Below are 18,917 nucleotides of genomic sequence, written 5' to 3'. Positions count from 1 at the left end.
ATCGGTATGAACATCAGTATAAATATTTTATTAAACGCTACTCGTGAATATTATTTAAAAAATTACAATATTATTATGTCGTTATCGTATATAACGTTATATCGTAAATAAATTTTTGCAAGCTGGATATACAACTTTTCTATCGAACATTTACTCTATCTAGTTACGTCGTAGAAACATTTTGTTTGTCATTTTTTTCCTTGACACTTTTATGAATTGATATGAATTTAAATATAAAAGATAGTTATATATGAAATAATTTGAAAATAATTGCTATTGCAATTAAGCCTTTTAATCAATTGTTTACGCCACCAAAGTATTCAGCATTAAATTTGTTGATTCATTGAATGGACTAGGAAGATTGTTTCTTTTTTATTTATTTAAGTAACTCGATTGAATAATTTCAATTGGGTTTATCATACATACGTACGTACACACACGCGCACACACACACACACACACACATACACACACATATATATATATATATACACATGTACGTATGTATGTGCGATTATAAATGTGAGCGTGTGTATATATAAATTACAAGAATGTTGTATTCGGAATAGCATTCACATATTTAAAATATTCATTTACATTTCGCATGCATATGTATATACTAAGCTTATACCACCATCTACATACGATATACGCTATACTAGATTATTTCATATATATATAGATACACATATGTATATATGTGTATATATATTTTTTTCACGTTTATTATAGATAATGTTTTCGCTACACTATTATTCCTTTAAAATGGATACACAATTTGTTGCGTTATTACTGATGGTTTATTTATTTTATATATATATATATATATATATATATATATAATATATATATATATATGTACACACACGAGAAAATTTGAGAGGTTTTCGATTTTGTAAAAATGACTATTCTTTCTTTTCGTTTAAGCATTCAAGACGTCTCCCTGATTAGGTATCTCGTTATCGAACTCCTCTACGGTTTCAACGCTTCGTTGTGGCGTCGTACCATTTTCCGTCTTGTTACCATTTTCCGTAGGAATAACCGTAGACGTTGGAATTATCGTTCCATTTTCGTTTTCTGGAAGAATCATCGTTCCGTTTTGAGGTTTAACGTCGATGACACGTACACGAATGACCGTTCCTTCGGTGTCGTTACCATCGCTGTAAATCGTTTCGTTGATCGTCACGACGTGCCCATTGATGATCTATAATTAAACAGCATTATTATTTAATCGTAATAATAATAATAATAATAATAATAATTTACTGATATAAGATATAATCATTGTAGAGAGAAAATTGTTTTACTTTGGTAGTAGAAGTAGTATTTGCTCCTTCAGGAATTTTGTTCCAACGTGTTACAAATCCAGTATTTAACGGGAAACTTGACGCAATATTGGCCATTTGATTTCTAAGTCGATTCATCAGATCTGAAAATGCATAAATTAGGGAAAATGATGAAATCTCATTGATATATACTATTATTATATTGGACTTTATATTATGATTCGTTGTTGGGTAATAATATTTGTATACTTTTATAAAACGGTATATATCTTCGGTTAACGATTCTAGGTCACTTTCTCGTTTGAATCAACGACGTTTCATAATATCTTTAATATATGCGTTAATATGGCCTTTATTATATATTATCATAACGTTCGATTACGAAGGATTTTAATCTTTAAGGGAATTAACAATTGCTTTCATCTTCTTGATTTTTATTCGTTATTATATACGTGATCGATCGGGCACGAAATAATTAATCTGAATAAATATTACCTATTATTAGGAGGTAAAAATGATTATTATTATATACATTATTTTGCATCGTATCATCTTTATTCCCGATTTTATGGAACGACGAACGTCACGAATAGGACATTGCTTACGTAATAACGAAAGGAAAGTTAATTCGAACAAGACCGAATCATTTGTTATATCACCGTTTAAAGTGAAGGGTAATTTTATGAGAAAAGGTGGACGTACCCGAGGATTGCAACAGGTATATTACCGGGATATAAGGTAAACGGTGCGATTTAAGATGCATTCTATTAAGGCCATTCTATTAAGAAGAATAACAATATGGTTCACATTGGTAATTCGACTCGAAAATCGAAATAATATAGTAGCCTCTTTATGATTAGACACGAAACGTTTCAAAATTCCAAATTTTTCCTTCGATCGTTTTTTGCGCTCGACATTTAGATTTAGGTTTCTTTTTGTTTTTCATTTCAACATTTATTGTTGAATTACTTTTATCATACTTTATCGTTGTTATCAAGATGATTGTACTACGTACGTCTAATAGTTTCACGGTATTCGTTTTACGAGTTTCTCGAAAGGACCCTTTAAAAGATAATAAATTACTCGAATGTCTTTTTAACTCTGCTCGTAGCACGCCATTGCGAATTAATTTCACGGAAGCGCATAGTTGGCGTGGAGCCGACATCTTCAAGCTCGATAATCGCTTCGAGTCGACGGATCTTGTACAATACGTATGTACTTATATACAAGGTGGCCCATTTTAAAACTATTTACTGGACCGGTGAAATATTTGTCGAAACTTTTACCGACATTGAGAACATTTCTTTTCCCCTATGAAAGTATTTAAATTTCAAATGAATCCAAAAGATTTCAAATTAATACACGCATGCATCTATATACATATACATATATATATATATATATATATACACACACGCAACAATCATCATTTTTATTTACCGTCCGACCGATGAAATCGTAATAGTTGAAAAATAAAAGATCTCTAATAAAATCATTTAAACGGTGAACGTCGATTCGTATCGAACGAACGATAGAAGCCTTTCTGCGTCCTTGAATAATAATGGTCAAACTGACGGGTAGGAAATTGGAATCCGCAAAGGCAATTGGCCATTTCTCGGCCGATAATTTTAGCTCTCTTTCTCTCTAACTTTTCACTTTCGCCATTGTTCTATATGCTACTACGTCATAGCCAATCAAAATGACCTGGGCAAAATGGCGGGCAACGTCAGGTGAATTTGAATAATGATTCTTTATGAGACTCGATATTACATGAAAGGAACGATTTTATCAAAAATCTCTGTCCATTCATCGAACGTCCTTCCCACCGATTTTATCTCATCCTGTTTCCCATCGGATTATTATCGTTGATTTAAAAAAGACCAAAATTTCACCTAAGATTATAATTTTTCAAGCTTGGAATTAGACACTTTACTCATTTCTGGGAAAGTCGTATTACACGTTATCGCGCGCGCGAAAGAGAGAGAGAGAGAGAGAGAGAGAGAGAGAGGAAGAGAAATAAACGAGCCATCAAGCAGTAATAGTTGCAATAATACTTCTAATACAGGCTAATGCTGCTTTTCTTTTTGAGGAGAGACAAAATTAAATTTGATCAAGGTTGCTTTTTCTTTTCTTTTCTACAAATCCGTCGAAGTAATGGTAATATTATGACGCTTCGCAAATGCATTCTCATAACGAGAATAGTAATGAAATACACTTACCTTGCAATGATTGTCTTAGATAATCGAAATTAACGGTGCTTGGCCTAAATAAAGACCACGATTCGTCGGAATCGGAAGAATCGGATAATCCAGGAATATGTGGCCTGCCGAACATGTCCATCTCGGATCCGGGAAGAACGAGCACCGTATCGACATTTTTTTTCTCGTTGCTTTCTTCAGACGTGTCGAACGCTGAAACCAAACGAAGAGAACGAACGTGTATTATTATAAACGATTTTCACTAAAAATCTACGAAAATCAATAATATAAAAGATCGAAAGAATCGCGTACGGATGTAATAATTAATTTACATTTTCATTTATTAATCAATTGTATTATGGTTTCAATGCTCTCATAATCGACGTCGATAAATAAAGGATCGTATTTACCGATCGTCGATAAAATAGTCATTTCAATCCCAAGAGGCAAACGCGTTATCGCAAATAGAAGTAAATAAAAAAATTTAGGAGAACAGTTGGATCAGATTTATGTCAGAATAATATTCTTGGTGGGCGTGCGTTTATTTATTGCAATTTTTTTTTCCATGCAATATTTTAAATTAATCAAAATAAAAATTGGATCGATAATGGAGTTACAATTTTGTTCCAATAAAATTGTAATTATCAAGATTGCGAAAATTTTGATAGAAATGTCAATGTACTTTTTAGATCAGACCAAGTCGAAATATTTTATCTGAAATCGAGACTCGATCGGTAATCGATCAAATCGTGTATCGTTATATATTAAAGGGATAAAATGTGACGTCTTATTCGCAACGGCTCTAAGAACGTCCCCAAAAAGGTTAGCAACGTGTCTCTTCGATATATGACATGTGGGTGGGTATCGTTCTGGAATTCAGAGCGATCGATAGTGAGTTCCTTAAAAGGAACGCATACACACACACACACACACACACACACAAATGTGGTGTGTATGTATCTGTGAGCAGGCGCGCGCTCACGGGCGAGCCATACGTTCTCGTCGAAGCTATCCAAGTTCCTAGGGGGATGCTCGAGCGAGTCGCGCGAATTATTCGAATTGAATCGCTCGGATGCTGGATGATTAATGTCATTTCCCATTGAAAAGAGAATGTATTGGTATACGTGACTCTCTCTCTCTCTCTCTCTCTCTCTCTCTCTCTCTTTGTGTATATAAGTGTGTATGCTTTTGACTCCCAATAGCCTTCTATCCAACCTGTCAAAATTATTCGGAACGTTGATAGAGTACTTTCCTTATTTATTTCGATACTTGAATTTGCTATTTTTCGTGAGAATTTTATTATAAAAGTGACTTGATCCTGTTATTTTCTTTCATTCATCAATTTCTTTTTTTATGATTTTATTTTCTTCTTCTTATTATTATTTTGCAGTTTCACAATTCGCAAGTTTTATAGAAAATTTTATAAACAAATGTTATTATAAAAGTTGTTTCCCTCGTTTGTTTTTTCTTTTTCAAATAACTTTGCATTGTTGTAACAATTTTTATTATTTTTTAATTAGGCTCTTGGATTTTTTCATTATAAATTTATAATATAAAAAAAAGCTTTCGATTCGACGAAAACTTGAATTGTTGAAAATCATGAAATCGTAAAATCGTGAAATCCTCTTATTTCCTGGAAATTCAAATCTTCTATTATTCGTTATGCAACAATGTAAGAGGGGGTAGAGAGGGAGGGAGGGAGGGAGAGAAAGAGAGAGAGAGAGAGAGAGGAGCTAGATCGTTTCCGTTTATTCGCAACGTTGCTTGATGCGTAATATATTGCTTTGTAAACATTATAGTACACAGGCGGTGTACTAGTCTGAACACTAGTACGTCGAACGATTAAAGCCATGTCAGATCTTCCAAGATAATATTTGTGAAAATTTGGATATCTATGAGGAAGGAATACATTAAGCGATATTCACATGTATATATATATATATATACATTATATTATTGTATGTTTGATAAGAATTATAATGCTCGATTTACATTAAATGTTATCGATTTGGATAATATTAAACGCGATTGTACGCCTCTCTCTCTCTCTCTCTCTCTCTTATTCGTCAGATATTATTGGTATGTAGGAACGTTGTCTCTCGTCGATCATAATCAGAACGTAGTTACATGGCTGATCGGTTCGCACAAGATTAATATTGTTCTCGTATATACATACGATGCATCTTGTTAATTGATACCTGCTTTTGTGTTCGAAGACGGTTCTCATGAGAGAATTTATGTATATCCATTCGCGAGTGTATTTGCCAATGACAACTATTTAAAAAGAAATCACTTACCGATCAAACTTTATCGTCATAATCAAAACATGGGATCAGATTATACCATATAAAATTCTGAACAATTAAAATATAAACGTCGTATTGATAATTTCTATCACAATCGACGTATCTATCGTTAATCGTTATAATCGTTGTATTGAAATCGTGTCGTTTTTAAAATTCGATCGACAAATCTGTCAATTTTTGTTTCGACGGTAACAAGTAAATCTACTCTCTCTCTCTCTCTCTCTCTCTCTCTGTTTAGCTCTCTTTTGATTTTATTCGCGTTCATTACCGCGAGGGGATTAGATTGACTCAAATTGACTCCTACGTTTCTCCTGCGTCACGCGCAATTGACGACTAAGCCGGCGAATTGGATAATCGCTAGAAGCACTTTGCGAAATCTGCTCGTGTATGTGTATACGTATATCGCAAGTAGTATCTTATAACTTTTAATATTATTTCGTATATTTTTTACATATTCGTTAAGGTGTCGCGTATATGCCTGCGCGTATTATCAAAGATCCGATCGATTCTTATAGAAATGGCTCGTAACGCTTTATACATAAGTATTAATAAGAGACCACTCTTACGTATAAACATATAGGATGATCTTTTTAAGAAACTTCAATCGTATCGATTTATCGAGATTATTTATTATTAATCTTTTACTTCTTTTTCTCTGTCCCTCTTTTTCAACAAAATATTAAGCGCAGGTTTAACGTGATAAGATCTCTGAAAAAAAAAGGAACAAAAGAAGACAAACGAAAAAAAAGAAAGAGAAAACACGTAGTAGAGGTTCCAGCTGTGTGTTCAGCACCAAGTGTCATTGACTAAAGAATAAAATAGACGACTATGGGGGTGGTGGTGGTGGTGGTAGCGGCTGCTAGTGGCATATCGGCCTTGGCAAAATTCCATTTCCTTTTTTTCTCTCTCTCTCTCTCTCTCTCTCTCTCGCTCTCGATAAAGTACACGTCTCTCTAGAAAGTCAGCGCCATTTTTACGAAAGAAAGGTCTTCTTAGCTTCTCTCCTCAATCTTTTACACTCCCCAAAGAGAGGAATAAAATCCATTCCGAGTTTTCATAATTTATTTTTTTGCATCGTTTTTATTATTCTTTCGTATATTTACTTATTATATTGATTCGATTAGAAAAATCTTCTAAACGCCATTGACATAATCTATATATATATATATATATATATTATTCGATTAGGTTAGAATTCGGAAATTTGTTCAACTTGAATTATCACCCAAAGTCAGTAACTTATTTTTTTATTTCCCTCTTTTACCAACGGAAAAGTCAGGCAAATGAAGTGCATATCTGCCATCCCCTCCTCTCTCTATCTCTTTAAATCCATGGGAAGGAGAATAAATAAAGCAACGGTAATGTTTATCCGGAAACGCCGGGCAATTAATTATTTTCTCGCCTGTACGTTTCGTCAATCAGAGGATGCATTTGAGTGGATGGGGATGGCATGGGAGGGAATTTAATTGGAACGTTGAACGATTCGCTCGAGCACGGAAGTAGAAGCATCCATTTCCTCCTACGGCTTATAGTTTGGCCGAATTAACGGCAGGTAACCAAGGTAATTGGGTCGTACACCATCGACGTCGCCTATGCAAGGATCACAGTAGTTCCGATGTGTTCTACCTTCGATAAGGTATACTAACGATACGATTCTATACCGATGCTTATCCCTCGTTAACCGTATCGAACACCGTAGGCTACTCATATCTAACTATTCGAATTATCTACGCATCTATTTATTATTAATTATTAAGAACGAAGATAATGTATGCACACACGCACGTATATATATATACTAAACTCTGTTGTACCATATGCAAGCAACATTTTTTTTATGGACCACCCTTGTACGCGTAGTACACACGCGTACATAATAGGGTGTGTCTTTTCAGCAATTATATATAATTTTATTTTGGTTTTTATTTATTCGTTTTCTTTCAATCAAGGAAAGAATCCGTTGGATTACTGGGAATACAAATCTTAATAATTGTAGGCCTTTTTCCTAAACAAATCGAAACGTACAATGAACATCCCTTTCTACGGTAACTAACAAATTAATTAGAGAACGTTACGTAAATCGTTTCTCCGTTCATTACATAATACTCTAACGATGAATTAGTAGTTACGTTTAACGTTCACGTTTCCCCTGGCTTTTATCAGTAGTTTGTTCCATCTTCGTAGGGTTATTAATTAGAGAGGACGTAATGCGATATTACCGACCGAATGAGTGTTGTCCCATAGCTAATTACTTGCATCGTTATTAGATTATGTTGTAATCGTATGTTATTAACGAATTACGAAATATTTCTATTTTCCCTTTGGCCATGTTTATCTCTCTGTGTGTTTCTGCACGTATACATATACATAAGAGTTTCCTTCGATGGCTAATCTCTGAATTAAACTCGATATATATTAAGTGCAATGTTCTGTTGTGGTAATTCCGAATGGAACTACTTTGCTATCTACTAAAGTTGATCCGATCCGATTGGACGAGTAAACGTATCGTTTTCTGAATAAATGGATAAGGGCGCGACGTCGGTAAAGTAGATCCCTATAAATCGGTAAGATTGAATCTCGATTTTTTTTTTCCTTTTTTTTCTTTTCTTTTTTTTTTTTTTTTCTTAACAAAGATACCTTTAATAATGATGAATTATTGATAATTTTTTCAATCAAATATTGTGCCTTTTGCGTAGTATATATCATGTTATTTAAAAATGTCCCTGATACTACTCACATGACTGTTAACAAACAAAATAAATATTTTTCTCTCTAATATTTAATCGTTCATTAAATCGTGTGGGATAATTCTTTTCGAGGAAATAATTTCGCGCAACAAAATTTCTTTGGTTAACAAAAAGGAGCAAATAAAAAATTTCTAAGTTCTCAAAAAGCAGAAAGAGAGACAGACTGGTAATGCAGAATGTTTTCTTGTTAATATTTTTAACACGCTCGGTGATTCATTCTCGGTTAAATATAAATGCAGCAGAGAGAGAGAGAGAGAGAGAGAGAGAGAGAGAGAGAGAGAGAGAAGAAGAGAAAAAGTTTTTGTAACATGCGAGCTATTCACATAAATACACGACTAGAATATGCAAGAGTGGACCGTGAAACAAACTGTCCGAGATTTTCAGACATCTAATTCGATGTTCCACATATAATGTGTATATAATGTGAAAAAAAGAGAGAAAGAGGAAAGGCTCGTTTGTGGTTTTGGAAAAGACTTAAGCACCGTCACAACGAAATAAAAAAAAAAAAAAAAAAAAAAAAAAAAAGAAAGAAAGGAAGAAAAAATAAACGTCGATATTGTCGAAAGCAAAGCCGGAAAGAGTAGTTCCAAATCCGTCGGTAAAACAGTTTTTCCCCCATCCAAACTCCGTCCTTTGGCAAGTGATGACTTACGCGCGCGCGCGTCTGAGCATGCACATATGCATCTATGCGCCGCATACGCGAGTATATACGTGTATGATCTAACCGTAACTGCATACTAAACTATAAATATACATACGTATATACGTACACACAGAGTAAAGGGGGACATGGTAAGCGAGGTATTATGAAGCTTGGAATCGAAATAGCGCGCGAAAGCACCTAATACTAGTACGTACTTGATGTCAAAGGCGTAATAACTTGGAAGTACTTGACATTCGTGAATGTGCAACGATCGACATATATGTATATGAAAGATAGAGAAAGAAAGAAATATATAGACGGAGAGAGGGACGTATAGAAAGGGTCAGAGGTGGTGAAAGCAGGCTTTACGTACACGTGTCTCCGGTTATGTTGCAATTATATGCCATGCATGCATGCATGCATCCAGCTAGCAAACGCGTGCATCTTCCATCTCTGTCTCTCTTGTTTCCTTTCGTGACACGACTTATTGCAAAGTCGGTGTATGAAAACGTCACATGTTAAAATGTCGCCGTAAGAACTTGTGCCTTGGCTTGACCGATTACACTCATGTATATATATATATATATGTACATACGTATTCATGTTTGTATCGGAGAGATGAGAGAGAGAGAGAGAGAGAGATGAAAGTGTACGAAAGAGAGGGGGTTGGACGGGTGCACGCATGCGTATTAAATTGAAGTTGAAATTCAATGGATATTGCATTTTGTCATGGATGTGGTATAGCTAATAAACTTCTGTTAGCGTAACATTATTTTCCTTCGTGCTTACTCATTCATTCGCATTGAATAATTTTTTTTTGATTATTTCCCTTTTTTTCATCGTACACGTATATATATGCGTATGTGTATGTAGGAACGAAGGGAGGAGGAGTGCAGGCCGATCGTTAAAATTTCGTTCGTAGCTTTTATTCGTTAGAAATGCTTCTATTAGCTACTTTGATGATTTTATAATCGTTTTGTTTAATTGCGTATTTATATTTAAAAACGATTTTTCGTCTGCGCGCGTTTTACTTGGGCTGCTATCAAAATCATTTTTGGTATTTTATATTTCATATCCAAACGAATAAAATAATGTGTGTGTGTGTGTGTGTGTGTGTGTGTGTGTGTGTATATATATATATATATATATATTAAAAGATCGCAGTTTGATAGTCTGACAGAAATATTAGCCTACAAAAGTGTCGAAGAAGAGTAATTGATTTACAAAAATCAACTGGAAACATTTTTGCCCACCCTGTACATATACACACACACACACACATACATATATATATATATATATATATATATATATATATATATATATATATATATATATATATATAAATATATTCCCGGAGGAAGAGAAACTCTTAGGAAAATAATAACGATTCAGTTTTCTCGTCGTTCTCGTCATCTTGAATTCGTCCTAATCCAAACTCCTCGACGATCGGGATTGCTGACGCGGATTTTCAACGCGGAGGAAAGATATCGTCTATTCCTCAGCTATGCTCGTTACACAATGATCCTGTGGACTAGTCTACTATATATCTATCCCATATTATTATTCAATGCGAGTATCTAGTAAAATAGAGCGAGGGATAAGGATAGAGAGAGAGAAGGAGACTTATTCGTAAGGATGATTTTCTTTGCACGACACGAACAAGTCCTTCGGTGTTACTTCCGACTACGGTCCTCGATAATTGGTAGTCGTTCCACTTGTTCTTCTTCTTCTTCTTACTCGTCTTCGTGCTCATCTACACTCTTTCCAATGGAATTTGTCGAACGGTACTTTTCTCCATTTCTTTTTCTTTTTTTTTTTTGGGTGCTGCTATGCACTAACAACTGCAGTAACGATGACGTAACTAACTTAATTTGCACCAACTTTGAGAATACGCATACATCTGTATGTGTATGTGCGCTTGTATATTATTATTATTATTATTATTATTTATATTAGTTAATTGTTGGAGTTTGAAATAAATGAATATTATAATTAATTTATCATATTGCATTATATGATGAATCGTATTATTAATTAGAGTATATTAATGCAACATATTAATTAACGTACCATAGTAATTCGTTGCATAATATAGATGGTTATATCGTTCAAATTGCCTGATTAAAGTAAAAAAAAAGAAAAGAAAAGAAAAAAAAAAAGAAAAATACAAATGGAATTTCACCAAGAAAAATGTTTGGCACTTTTTACCATATGTCGGTAATTGTTATGTTGATAGTACAGTTTTCGTTTTATCGATAAAAATATTCCCTAGTTGGATGCAAAATAAGCTTATAACATAATATAAGATTTAAATTTATGTAAAATGCGTTCATACGTACAGACACGCACACACGCACGCACGCACGCACACTCACGTATACTTGATTCGCTTATTGCATAAATATAAATTTTTTATTGTTGCAACGTATGGACAATGCGGAACGAAGGATGACGTTTATAGGAACGATTGCATTGAACTTGACGTTCGTTACGTTCGAGATCGATCCATTAAGAACGATCGAGGAAAACTTGGAAAACCAGTTTTTCCACTAAGCGTAAGTATAGTGCGTGTTTGTGCGTGCGTACATGTACGTACATGTAGCACCAAAGGTAGTAGGTTTGCATTTCAAAAAAATAATGGAAAAATATGGAGAGACAGGTAACATGCAACTTGCACATGTATATACATATTTATACGTATACCTCAATAAAATAATATTTTCCGGTTAATATTTTTTATATGAAAATTAGTTAAAAAGAGAAAACTATTGTTATATATCACATTTATCTTGTATATGTATATATTCTGTATGTATATTGTCGGTTAATATATTATAGTAAAATCATTTTTGATGGACCTTATCGATATTTCGCGAATCTTTATTTTCTATTAAATATAATGAAACTTTAATAAGCTTTATCTTTCGTATAAATTGACACAAAAATCCTTATCAGCATTTAATTATTTCGAAAAGAATCGAGAGATCAAATAGGATTGGCCGCGTCTGAAAAATCTAAATCCAGGGATTTTACTTTTCTTTTATTAGATACACACATACGCGCGCGCGCGCACACACACACACACACACACATATCGTGTAATAAAGAACATTGAAAAAGTTGCATTCCATATACCGTTACTATTATCATTACTATTGTTATTATTATCATTCTCTCCTTGGCAAGATAAGTTATTACAACTACTTGTCCTTCGAATCCCTTATATTATAATACATAGACGTATACAAGAAAAATCGTCATATCCATAACAATTTTCTATATTCGATTGATAAAAGCTTTTCTACCATCGAGAGATGGCAAATGTAGGAGAAGAGGAGACAGAGGTGGAAAGTTTGGGGAAAATATTGAATTGACGATAAATAGAACGGAGAAAATATATCCGTTCTCTATAAGACCGATAAGAACTTTTCTTTCTTTCGTTTATTTCATGACGACGATGTTCAATTCGATTTCCAAATTCCCTTCTCTTTTTCGTAAGACAGAGAAAGATCCACACACAAAATATATATATATATACATATATATATATATATATATATATATATATATATATATATACGTATGAGTAAGATAAAGAGAAATTAATTAATTAATTAAATAATTGATTTATTCATTTATATATTTAAAAATCGAATTAAAGATCAAAGAGGGAGGATGGATAATAGCAACGTAAATTTAATGTCGTAGTTATAACAACATCATTTTCTGTGTTCTGGAATGCGAAGAAAATTTAATTAAATCTTTTTTGTCTTTCTGTCTCTCTCTCTCTCCCTCTCTTACATACATGTTTCAAGCACGTTCAACAAATATTTTTACGAATAATGCCACGAACCATGGTGGTACGTGGTTTTACAGAAACACGATATTAACGTGGCCAGTAATTTTCACAAGAAAATACGTTTCTTCTCTCGTCTTCCTACCCGCCGAAAAAAAAGTGTGATATATATATATATATATATATATATATATATATGTATGTATGTATACACGTCCACAGGATGGGCCAAAAGTTTCTAGGTGATTTAAAAAATCAGTCCCTTTTTATGAAACCTCTTAGGGGAATTTCCGTTTCGGATCGTTAAACTACAAGTCTCGCAAAATGGAGTCAATTTGAAATTACTACAATCACTTAGGACCAACTTTTGGTCCTAATCGAGTATATATATAGTATATAGATATAGATATGAATTTGATTACTTATACGTATTAATAATATGTATATGTATTTATTTTTGAGATTGCGAGGATCGAGTTATATGTTTGCAGTAGGGCATTCACTTTGTTGGTTGTCGGCATGCATCACTGACCACGTTCAACGTCCTACGGAAATCCTAATTACTGCATTTAATCCAGGCTCACTTGATTATCATACTTGAAAGGTTTGTTACGTGAACGTAACGTATTTTCGTTGGGATCAAAAAGATTCTTATTTATAGGGGAAAATAAAAAAGAAATAAAAAAGAATTATTGAAATTTATATAAGATATAATGTTTGACAATCAACTCTCTTTCTTTCTTTCTTTCTTTCTTTCTTTCTTTCTTTCTTTATAATTTCGTTCACTTCGTAAGTATTAAATTTGGAGAATAGATTGGAAATGACAAACTTGAATCGCTGTAGGTGCGTTTTTTCCTTTCGTTCTTTTTTTGTTTTCTCATATCGCTTTGAAACATTTTCATAGGACTCGCGAGAGAGCAAGTTCGAAGTATCTTTTCACTTGGAAACATTGAAGAGCACTCGTGTCCGGAAAGATACTTTTCATGGTACGTTATCGAAAGTCGTAAAAGCTCTGAGAATCTCAGAGCTTTTCCATGATTCTGGATAGTAGAAATGGCAGTAATGTATTTATCGTGCTGGTGACCATCAGTTTCGTTGGAATATGCCACGTCGAATTTCCAACCGGTCAAAGAAACTTATGCGACTGCACTCCCATCCCCTGCTAACAAATACGAGCCATTTATCTGTACGTATGCACGTACAGAGTGGCCCCGTATCATTCATAAGCGGATACGGTTTTGTTTATCAAAAATCGTCAACATTAAATAAATTTCATTTTTATTCGATCATTGATATATCGAAATATTGTGATCTTGTTATTTTATAAAATGTTGTAAATTATATCGATCACTCGGTATGTAAATGACGTAAATGACCAAAATTGCCAAAATTTGTTTGTAAGTTTGATTATTTTATAAGATCTTTTCATTAAAGTATATTTATTTGCAGATAGAAACGAGTCACTCTGTATACGAGGATGCAGTCGGTAAACGTTATTTAAATGCAAAAGCGAAGTGGCGAGTTACTTGGAACGAAATTGAGGTAGTATTTGAGGTTAACTAGCTTTACGGTGGAGAAATGGACGGTCAGCATCTTTAACGAGATCACTCGGCTCTTCTGTACGTATAATTGGAGTCGTGTTATTTATTTATCATTTTTTCTTTTTTTTCTTTTTTTTTTTCTTTTTTTTTTTTTTTTTTTTTTTTTTTTTTTTCTTTTTTTTTTTTTTTTTTTTTTTTTTTTTTTTCGAACGAACGAACGTTTTTCTAACGGAAAATGCCAAGCTAATTATCGACCATGCAGCAAAGCGTTTGGGAAACGAAGTCACGCGAATTCAACATGGACGACGATGGACGACGCAGTGGAAGCTCGTTGGTTGATTCGACTCGACTTCCTGACAACTCATGCATCCGGCATAGCAGCATGTGTTGAAAGTCATATAACGGTACGACAAATGTCGTGAATCGAATCCAAATACGTTATATACGTAAGTAGCTTGCTCTTTGCCCATCAATCCATAAAAGATTGATGGGGAAATTTTCTTTTTCTCTTCTTTCCACCAAAAATTGGAACTTGTTTATCGACGTAGGAGTCGAACGTACGATTCATTTAAATATTATATTGAAAAAGTATTAACAATATCATAAATTATATACTTGTAATATACTTGATAAATACAACAGGAAAATATTGTCAATGCTTCTTTTTTGCGTACATATCTATCTTCATTTGCATTTGAATTTTGCTTGTATATGTGCGGGCGAAAGAGAGAGATGGTGCGAGAAAGGTATTCGACGAGTAAAAGCATTTCGTATGAGAAAACTTTTGGATCCATTTATGGATTTATGTGTGAGTATTATGCGTGGGTTTACGTATGAACTATATGAATCGATGTGAATACCCGTTAATATGTGTATAAGTTGGCGTGAATATATGAATGAAAAGGGCTTTGCTTATTGGACGATGACGAAATATTAATGGACATTCGCCTCTTCGGTAGAACTTTTTAAAGAGGTTATGAATCCAAGACGAGGCCAAGTCGAAAAATTTATTTCATTTTCTTCGTTTCCTCTTGTACGTATATATATATGTATACATAAATGTGCGTGCGGCGTGTGCGACTGCCTGTACATATGTGTATACGTGTCTGTGTGTGTATTTTATCTCGGAGCTCGTGGAAGTCGTGAGAAAGGAAAAGAATTTTATAATTGGACGCCGAGGGCCACTCTCTTTTTCTTTCTCTTTTACTTGCTGTCGGTTTCGAAGTTTTCGAGACCCGCCCCATTCGAAAAAGTTAAAAGAAAAGTTTCAGCGGATTCAAAGATGGGGGTCTCGTACTTAAGACGGCCTTACAAACCCGTCGACCGTTTCAATTTCGTTTTCTTTAGGAACCATGAAGCCTCTCTCTTCTCGCCAGAGAATTTTTCTTTTCTATCCTTCCTTCTGCTTCGCCCTTTTTTCACTTTGACATTACTAATAATTATTTGTCAAATGTAATATTACTAATCGATAATAGGTAGAAAAAAAATCTCTTTAATTTGCCTTATCATATCGGTCACTTTTTCACGGTTCTTTTTTTCCTTATTTTAGAAGGGGAAAAGGAAGTTACGTGTATATCGAGCGATGAACGTAACGAACCGAGTAAGCCAGGCTACAAGACCATACGGAAAAAGGTTTTCTACCCTCGAAAAGTTTCATTTATCACGAGAAGGAGAAGACGAAGGCGAAGGCGAAGGCGAAGGCAAAGGCGAGGCGAAGGCGAAGGCGAGGCGAAGGCGAAGGCGAAGACGAAGACGAAGACGAAGAGGAGGACGAGAAGCATAAGAAGCAGAAGATATCCTCTTTCTCCTCGAGCAGTAAGAACTCGAGCAGTACCGTTCATATTAGTCCGAGGGAAAAAAATTCAATCTAAATGGGAACGATTGGCACACGTACGATAAACAGAGCGTGATTGACGTACGTGATTCCAGTTCCTTCTATATCCCTCTGGCCATTTCTGGGGACCACCAATACATTGAAACGGCGAGAGAAAAACGGAATTGTTAGCATTATCCTGTTTATTTATTTCGCTAGATCTATCACAAAAAAAGTTGTATCACAATTTCATTTACTTTTATAATTATTTTTAGGCGCAAGAAAGTACGATGCATGAAAAAATAATATATATGTGCACACGCACACACAGAATATGTAGATATTCCTTGGAAAAAGCATAGATCATAGGTTACATAGATTACATAAAGCGTATCATTTCTTTTTCCTATACATTTCTTTTCCCATTTATCTGATACGTTTCCCTTTCCACATATAAAAAGAATGAAAAGGTAAAACGTATATAAAAGTTTCTCGTGTGGACAGAATAGTCAACGTGCAATTAGATTCAAGGCATTTACTCTATTAATAAAGAAATTAGTCACGTGTTACGACTGCATTTGAAACGACGCGTTTTCCAATATTCAAAAGCTTCCGCTAGTGCGTGCCCCTTGGCATGATCGAATAAATATATATATATATATACACATATATATATATCGAAGTAAGTACACGGATGGAGAGAGGGAGAGAAAGAGAAAGGTTTCAAGCCCTCTCTCAACCTTAGTGACTATCATATCGGGGAAAAATAAACGGAGCGTGGACGAAGAAACGATTATGTGGATATAACTCTTTACTAAACGCTTCTACGATGCTTCGGATTCGCGAGAAGACCGAGAAGAGAAATAGACGAAAAGCGCTGCCAACAAAACAATAACTAAACACAATACCGTCTTCTCATTCACGTTCAGTCATATCTTCCGATGCAAGCTACATGATGTATGCTATGTGTATTTTTATAAAAATCGAGGAGAGAACCTTTTCATTTTACTCTCCATTTAAGATGTCATTCGTTTGCAAAATACATCGGTATCGTGTGTGTGTGTATATATATATATATATCATAGATTATATACCATCGCCATTAGAAAAGCATAGGAAAAAGTTAATATATCTATCTATATAAGAAAATAAAGGTCGAACGAATCGAAATATATATTATAGATGGAGACGTTCGTTATTAGATCGAAACGGCCACTCCTTTAAACTTGAATTTAATCTTCTCCACTTGTTCGCGAATCGTTAAGTCTTACGACACTTAAATTAACTTCCAGTCGATACACACATATCGTTGTCGTTCTCTTCTATAGTTTCGAAAGGTCACTTTCCTTTGTTAGCAATTATTCCATGTTAACGTTCTATAGACCGTTCTCGAAATTGTTCGTCGATATATCCTCGTTTTTAAATCATACACATTTTTTCCTTCATTACGTGCAAATAGAATATAACCTACATTTGAATATCTTTGTTCGAAACGTACATATATCTAAATGTCAAAGGATAACCTTTCGATCTTATTGTTTATACTACGTTCAAGTATTCAAGCGAGAGAAACGACGTATCGATCTATTTCCGTTCGCAAGACTAATGGTATATCTATATATAGCTATAGATAAACACACACACATTTATAAGGCCATTTTTTTCGTTCGCTGGGCCAAGACAGAGATAAGAAAATTATCGATATAAAGTAAGAGCCGAGGGAAGAAAAGATTTAATAAGATATATGAATCATCGAGTTTTGGGTAAAAAAGATTTAACGAAGAAATCCAAGATCTTAATAATTCGCGACCATTCGAGTTTATAATAAAATATGAGGGAAGATGAGGTAAGTTCGATCTTACTCGATTGGCAACAATGAGGCGGAAAAATTCAAATAACGATCAACGATATCAAAAAAAAAAAAAAAAAAAAAAAAAAAAAAAAAAAAACAAAGGAAGAAGAAAAAGATGAGAAAAAAAAAGTAAACACGAGCAAATACTTGTTCATCGGTTATCGCAACAAATAATTTCAAGAAAGCTGACTCGAATTGAAAAAATTATGTTTTACTCACCGGGAAATGCATAGGAAAATGCAAGGAAGCACGTAACGACGATATAAATGTTAAAAAAGAGCTTCATGGTGTGGTTGTTCACTTATCGAGGAAAAAAATAAAAGTAAATGTTAAAAATACAATTTAAAAAAAGAACCCTTTCGAAGACGAAACTCGTTTAAAAAAAAACTCTAGCGAAGTTGTTTCGAGAACGGTGATTGAATTCGTACTGGCGAATGAGAATTACTAGTGGTAGTAGTAGTAGTCGTCAGTCGGGTTCTCTCGGGGCTTTAGAGCCCCCACAAAACGAACGACTATACAACACGTTGGCGAAGGAATCAAGGTCACTCGCTCGCTATACTCGCTTGAAAACAACGCACGCTCTTGTGTCGTAGAACGCCGTCATTTCGCGAGACTTTTGTCTCGGCCCCGCGCGCCTATACTCGCTCGTCGTCGCGGTCCGCGACTGTCGGCCAATCGGCTTACCGCTACCGACCGATCACGTGACTCCCGCTGAGTCACGTGGCACTAGCT

General features: G+C 34.3%; 1 protein-coding gene and 2 long non-coding RNA genes across 5 annotated transcripts in view; 1 reads left to right on the top strand and 2 right to left on the bottom strand.

Annotated features, from left to right (window-relative positions):
* Positions 1-18,917, top strand: part of LOC124956000 — a 33,876-nt gene that overhangs the window by 13,589 nt on the left and 1,370 nt on the right. Inside the window, exons 3-6 of one of the 2 annotated variants that reach the window (XR_007103050.1) lie at positions 14,429-14,598; positions 14,783-14,966; positions 16,070-16,520; positions 16,609-18,179. This is a non-coding gene — a long non-coding RNA (uncharacterized LOC124956000). Of the gene's footprint in view, positions 1-14,428; positions 14,599-14,782; positions 14,967-16,069; positions 16,521-16,608; positions 18,413-18,917 lie in introns of those variants that run through there. The other variant, XR_007103051.1, reaches the window with a different exon arrangement.
* LOC124955996 (icarapin-like) lies at positions 8-18,754 on the bottom strand. 2 transcript variants are annotated; one of them, XM_047511296.1, is made up of 5 exons: positions 18,405-18,754; positions 3,506-3,697; positions 1,308-1,429; positions 859-1,204; positions 8-825 (listed from the first exon to the last, which is right to left on the bottom strand). In XM_047511296.1, exons 1-4 carry the CDS (start codon positions 18,469-18,471, stop codon positions 923-925), a joined length of 663 nt encoding a protein of 220 aa, XP_047367252.1. In that variant the 5' UTR covers positions 18,472-18,754; the 3' UTR covers positions 8-825; positions 859-922. The 2 variants fall into 2 exon arrangements, with proteins under 2 accessions (XP_047367252.1, XP_047367254.1); XM_047511298.1 differs by having other exon boundaries at positions 8-821.
* LOC124956002 lies at positions 13,870-18,396 on the bottom strand. The gene is made up of 2 exons (XR_007103053.1): positions 17,428-18,396; positions 13,870-16,554 (listed from the first exon to the last, which is right to left on the bottom strand). It is a non-coding gene; the product is annotated as an uncharacterized LOC124956002 (long non-coding RNA).

This window comes from Vespa velutina, chromosome 20 (genome assembly GCF_912470025.1).
Source record: "Vespa velutina chromosome 20, iVesVel2.1, whole genome shotgun sequence".
Lineage (NCBI taxonomy): Eukaryota > Metazoa > Arthropoda > Insecta > Hymenoptera > Vespidae > Vespa > Vespa velutina.
This window is presented reverse-complemented; position numbering and strand designations above follow the sequence as displayed.

Bases quoted from the DNA above. Each gene is read 5' to 3' on its own strand.
- LOC124955996 (XM_047511296.1), bottom strand. From the start codon at position 18,471: ATGAAGCTCTTTTTTAACATTTATATCGTCGTTACGTGCTTCCTTGCA. The intron at 1,430-3,505 runs GTAAGTGTATTT...ATGCATTTTCAG, and splicing joins TCTAAGACAATCATTGCAAG to ATCTGATGAATCGACTTAGA. The intron at 1,205-1,307 runs GTAAAACAATTT...GTTTAATTATAG, and splicing joins ATACTACTTCTACTACCAAA to ATCATCAATGGGCACGTCGT.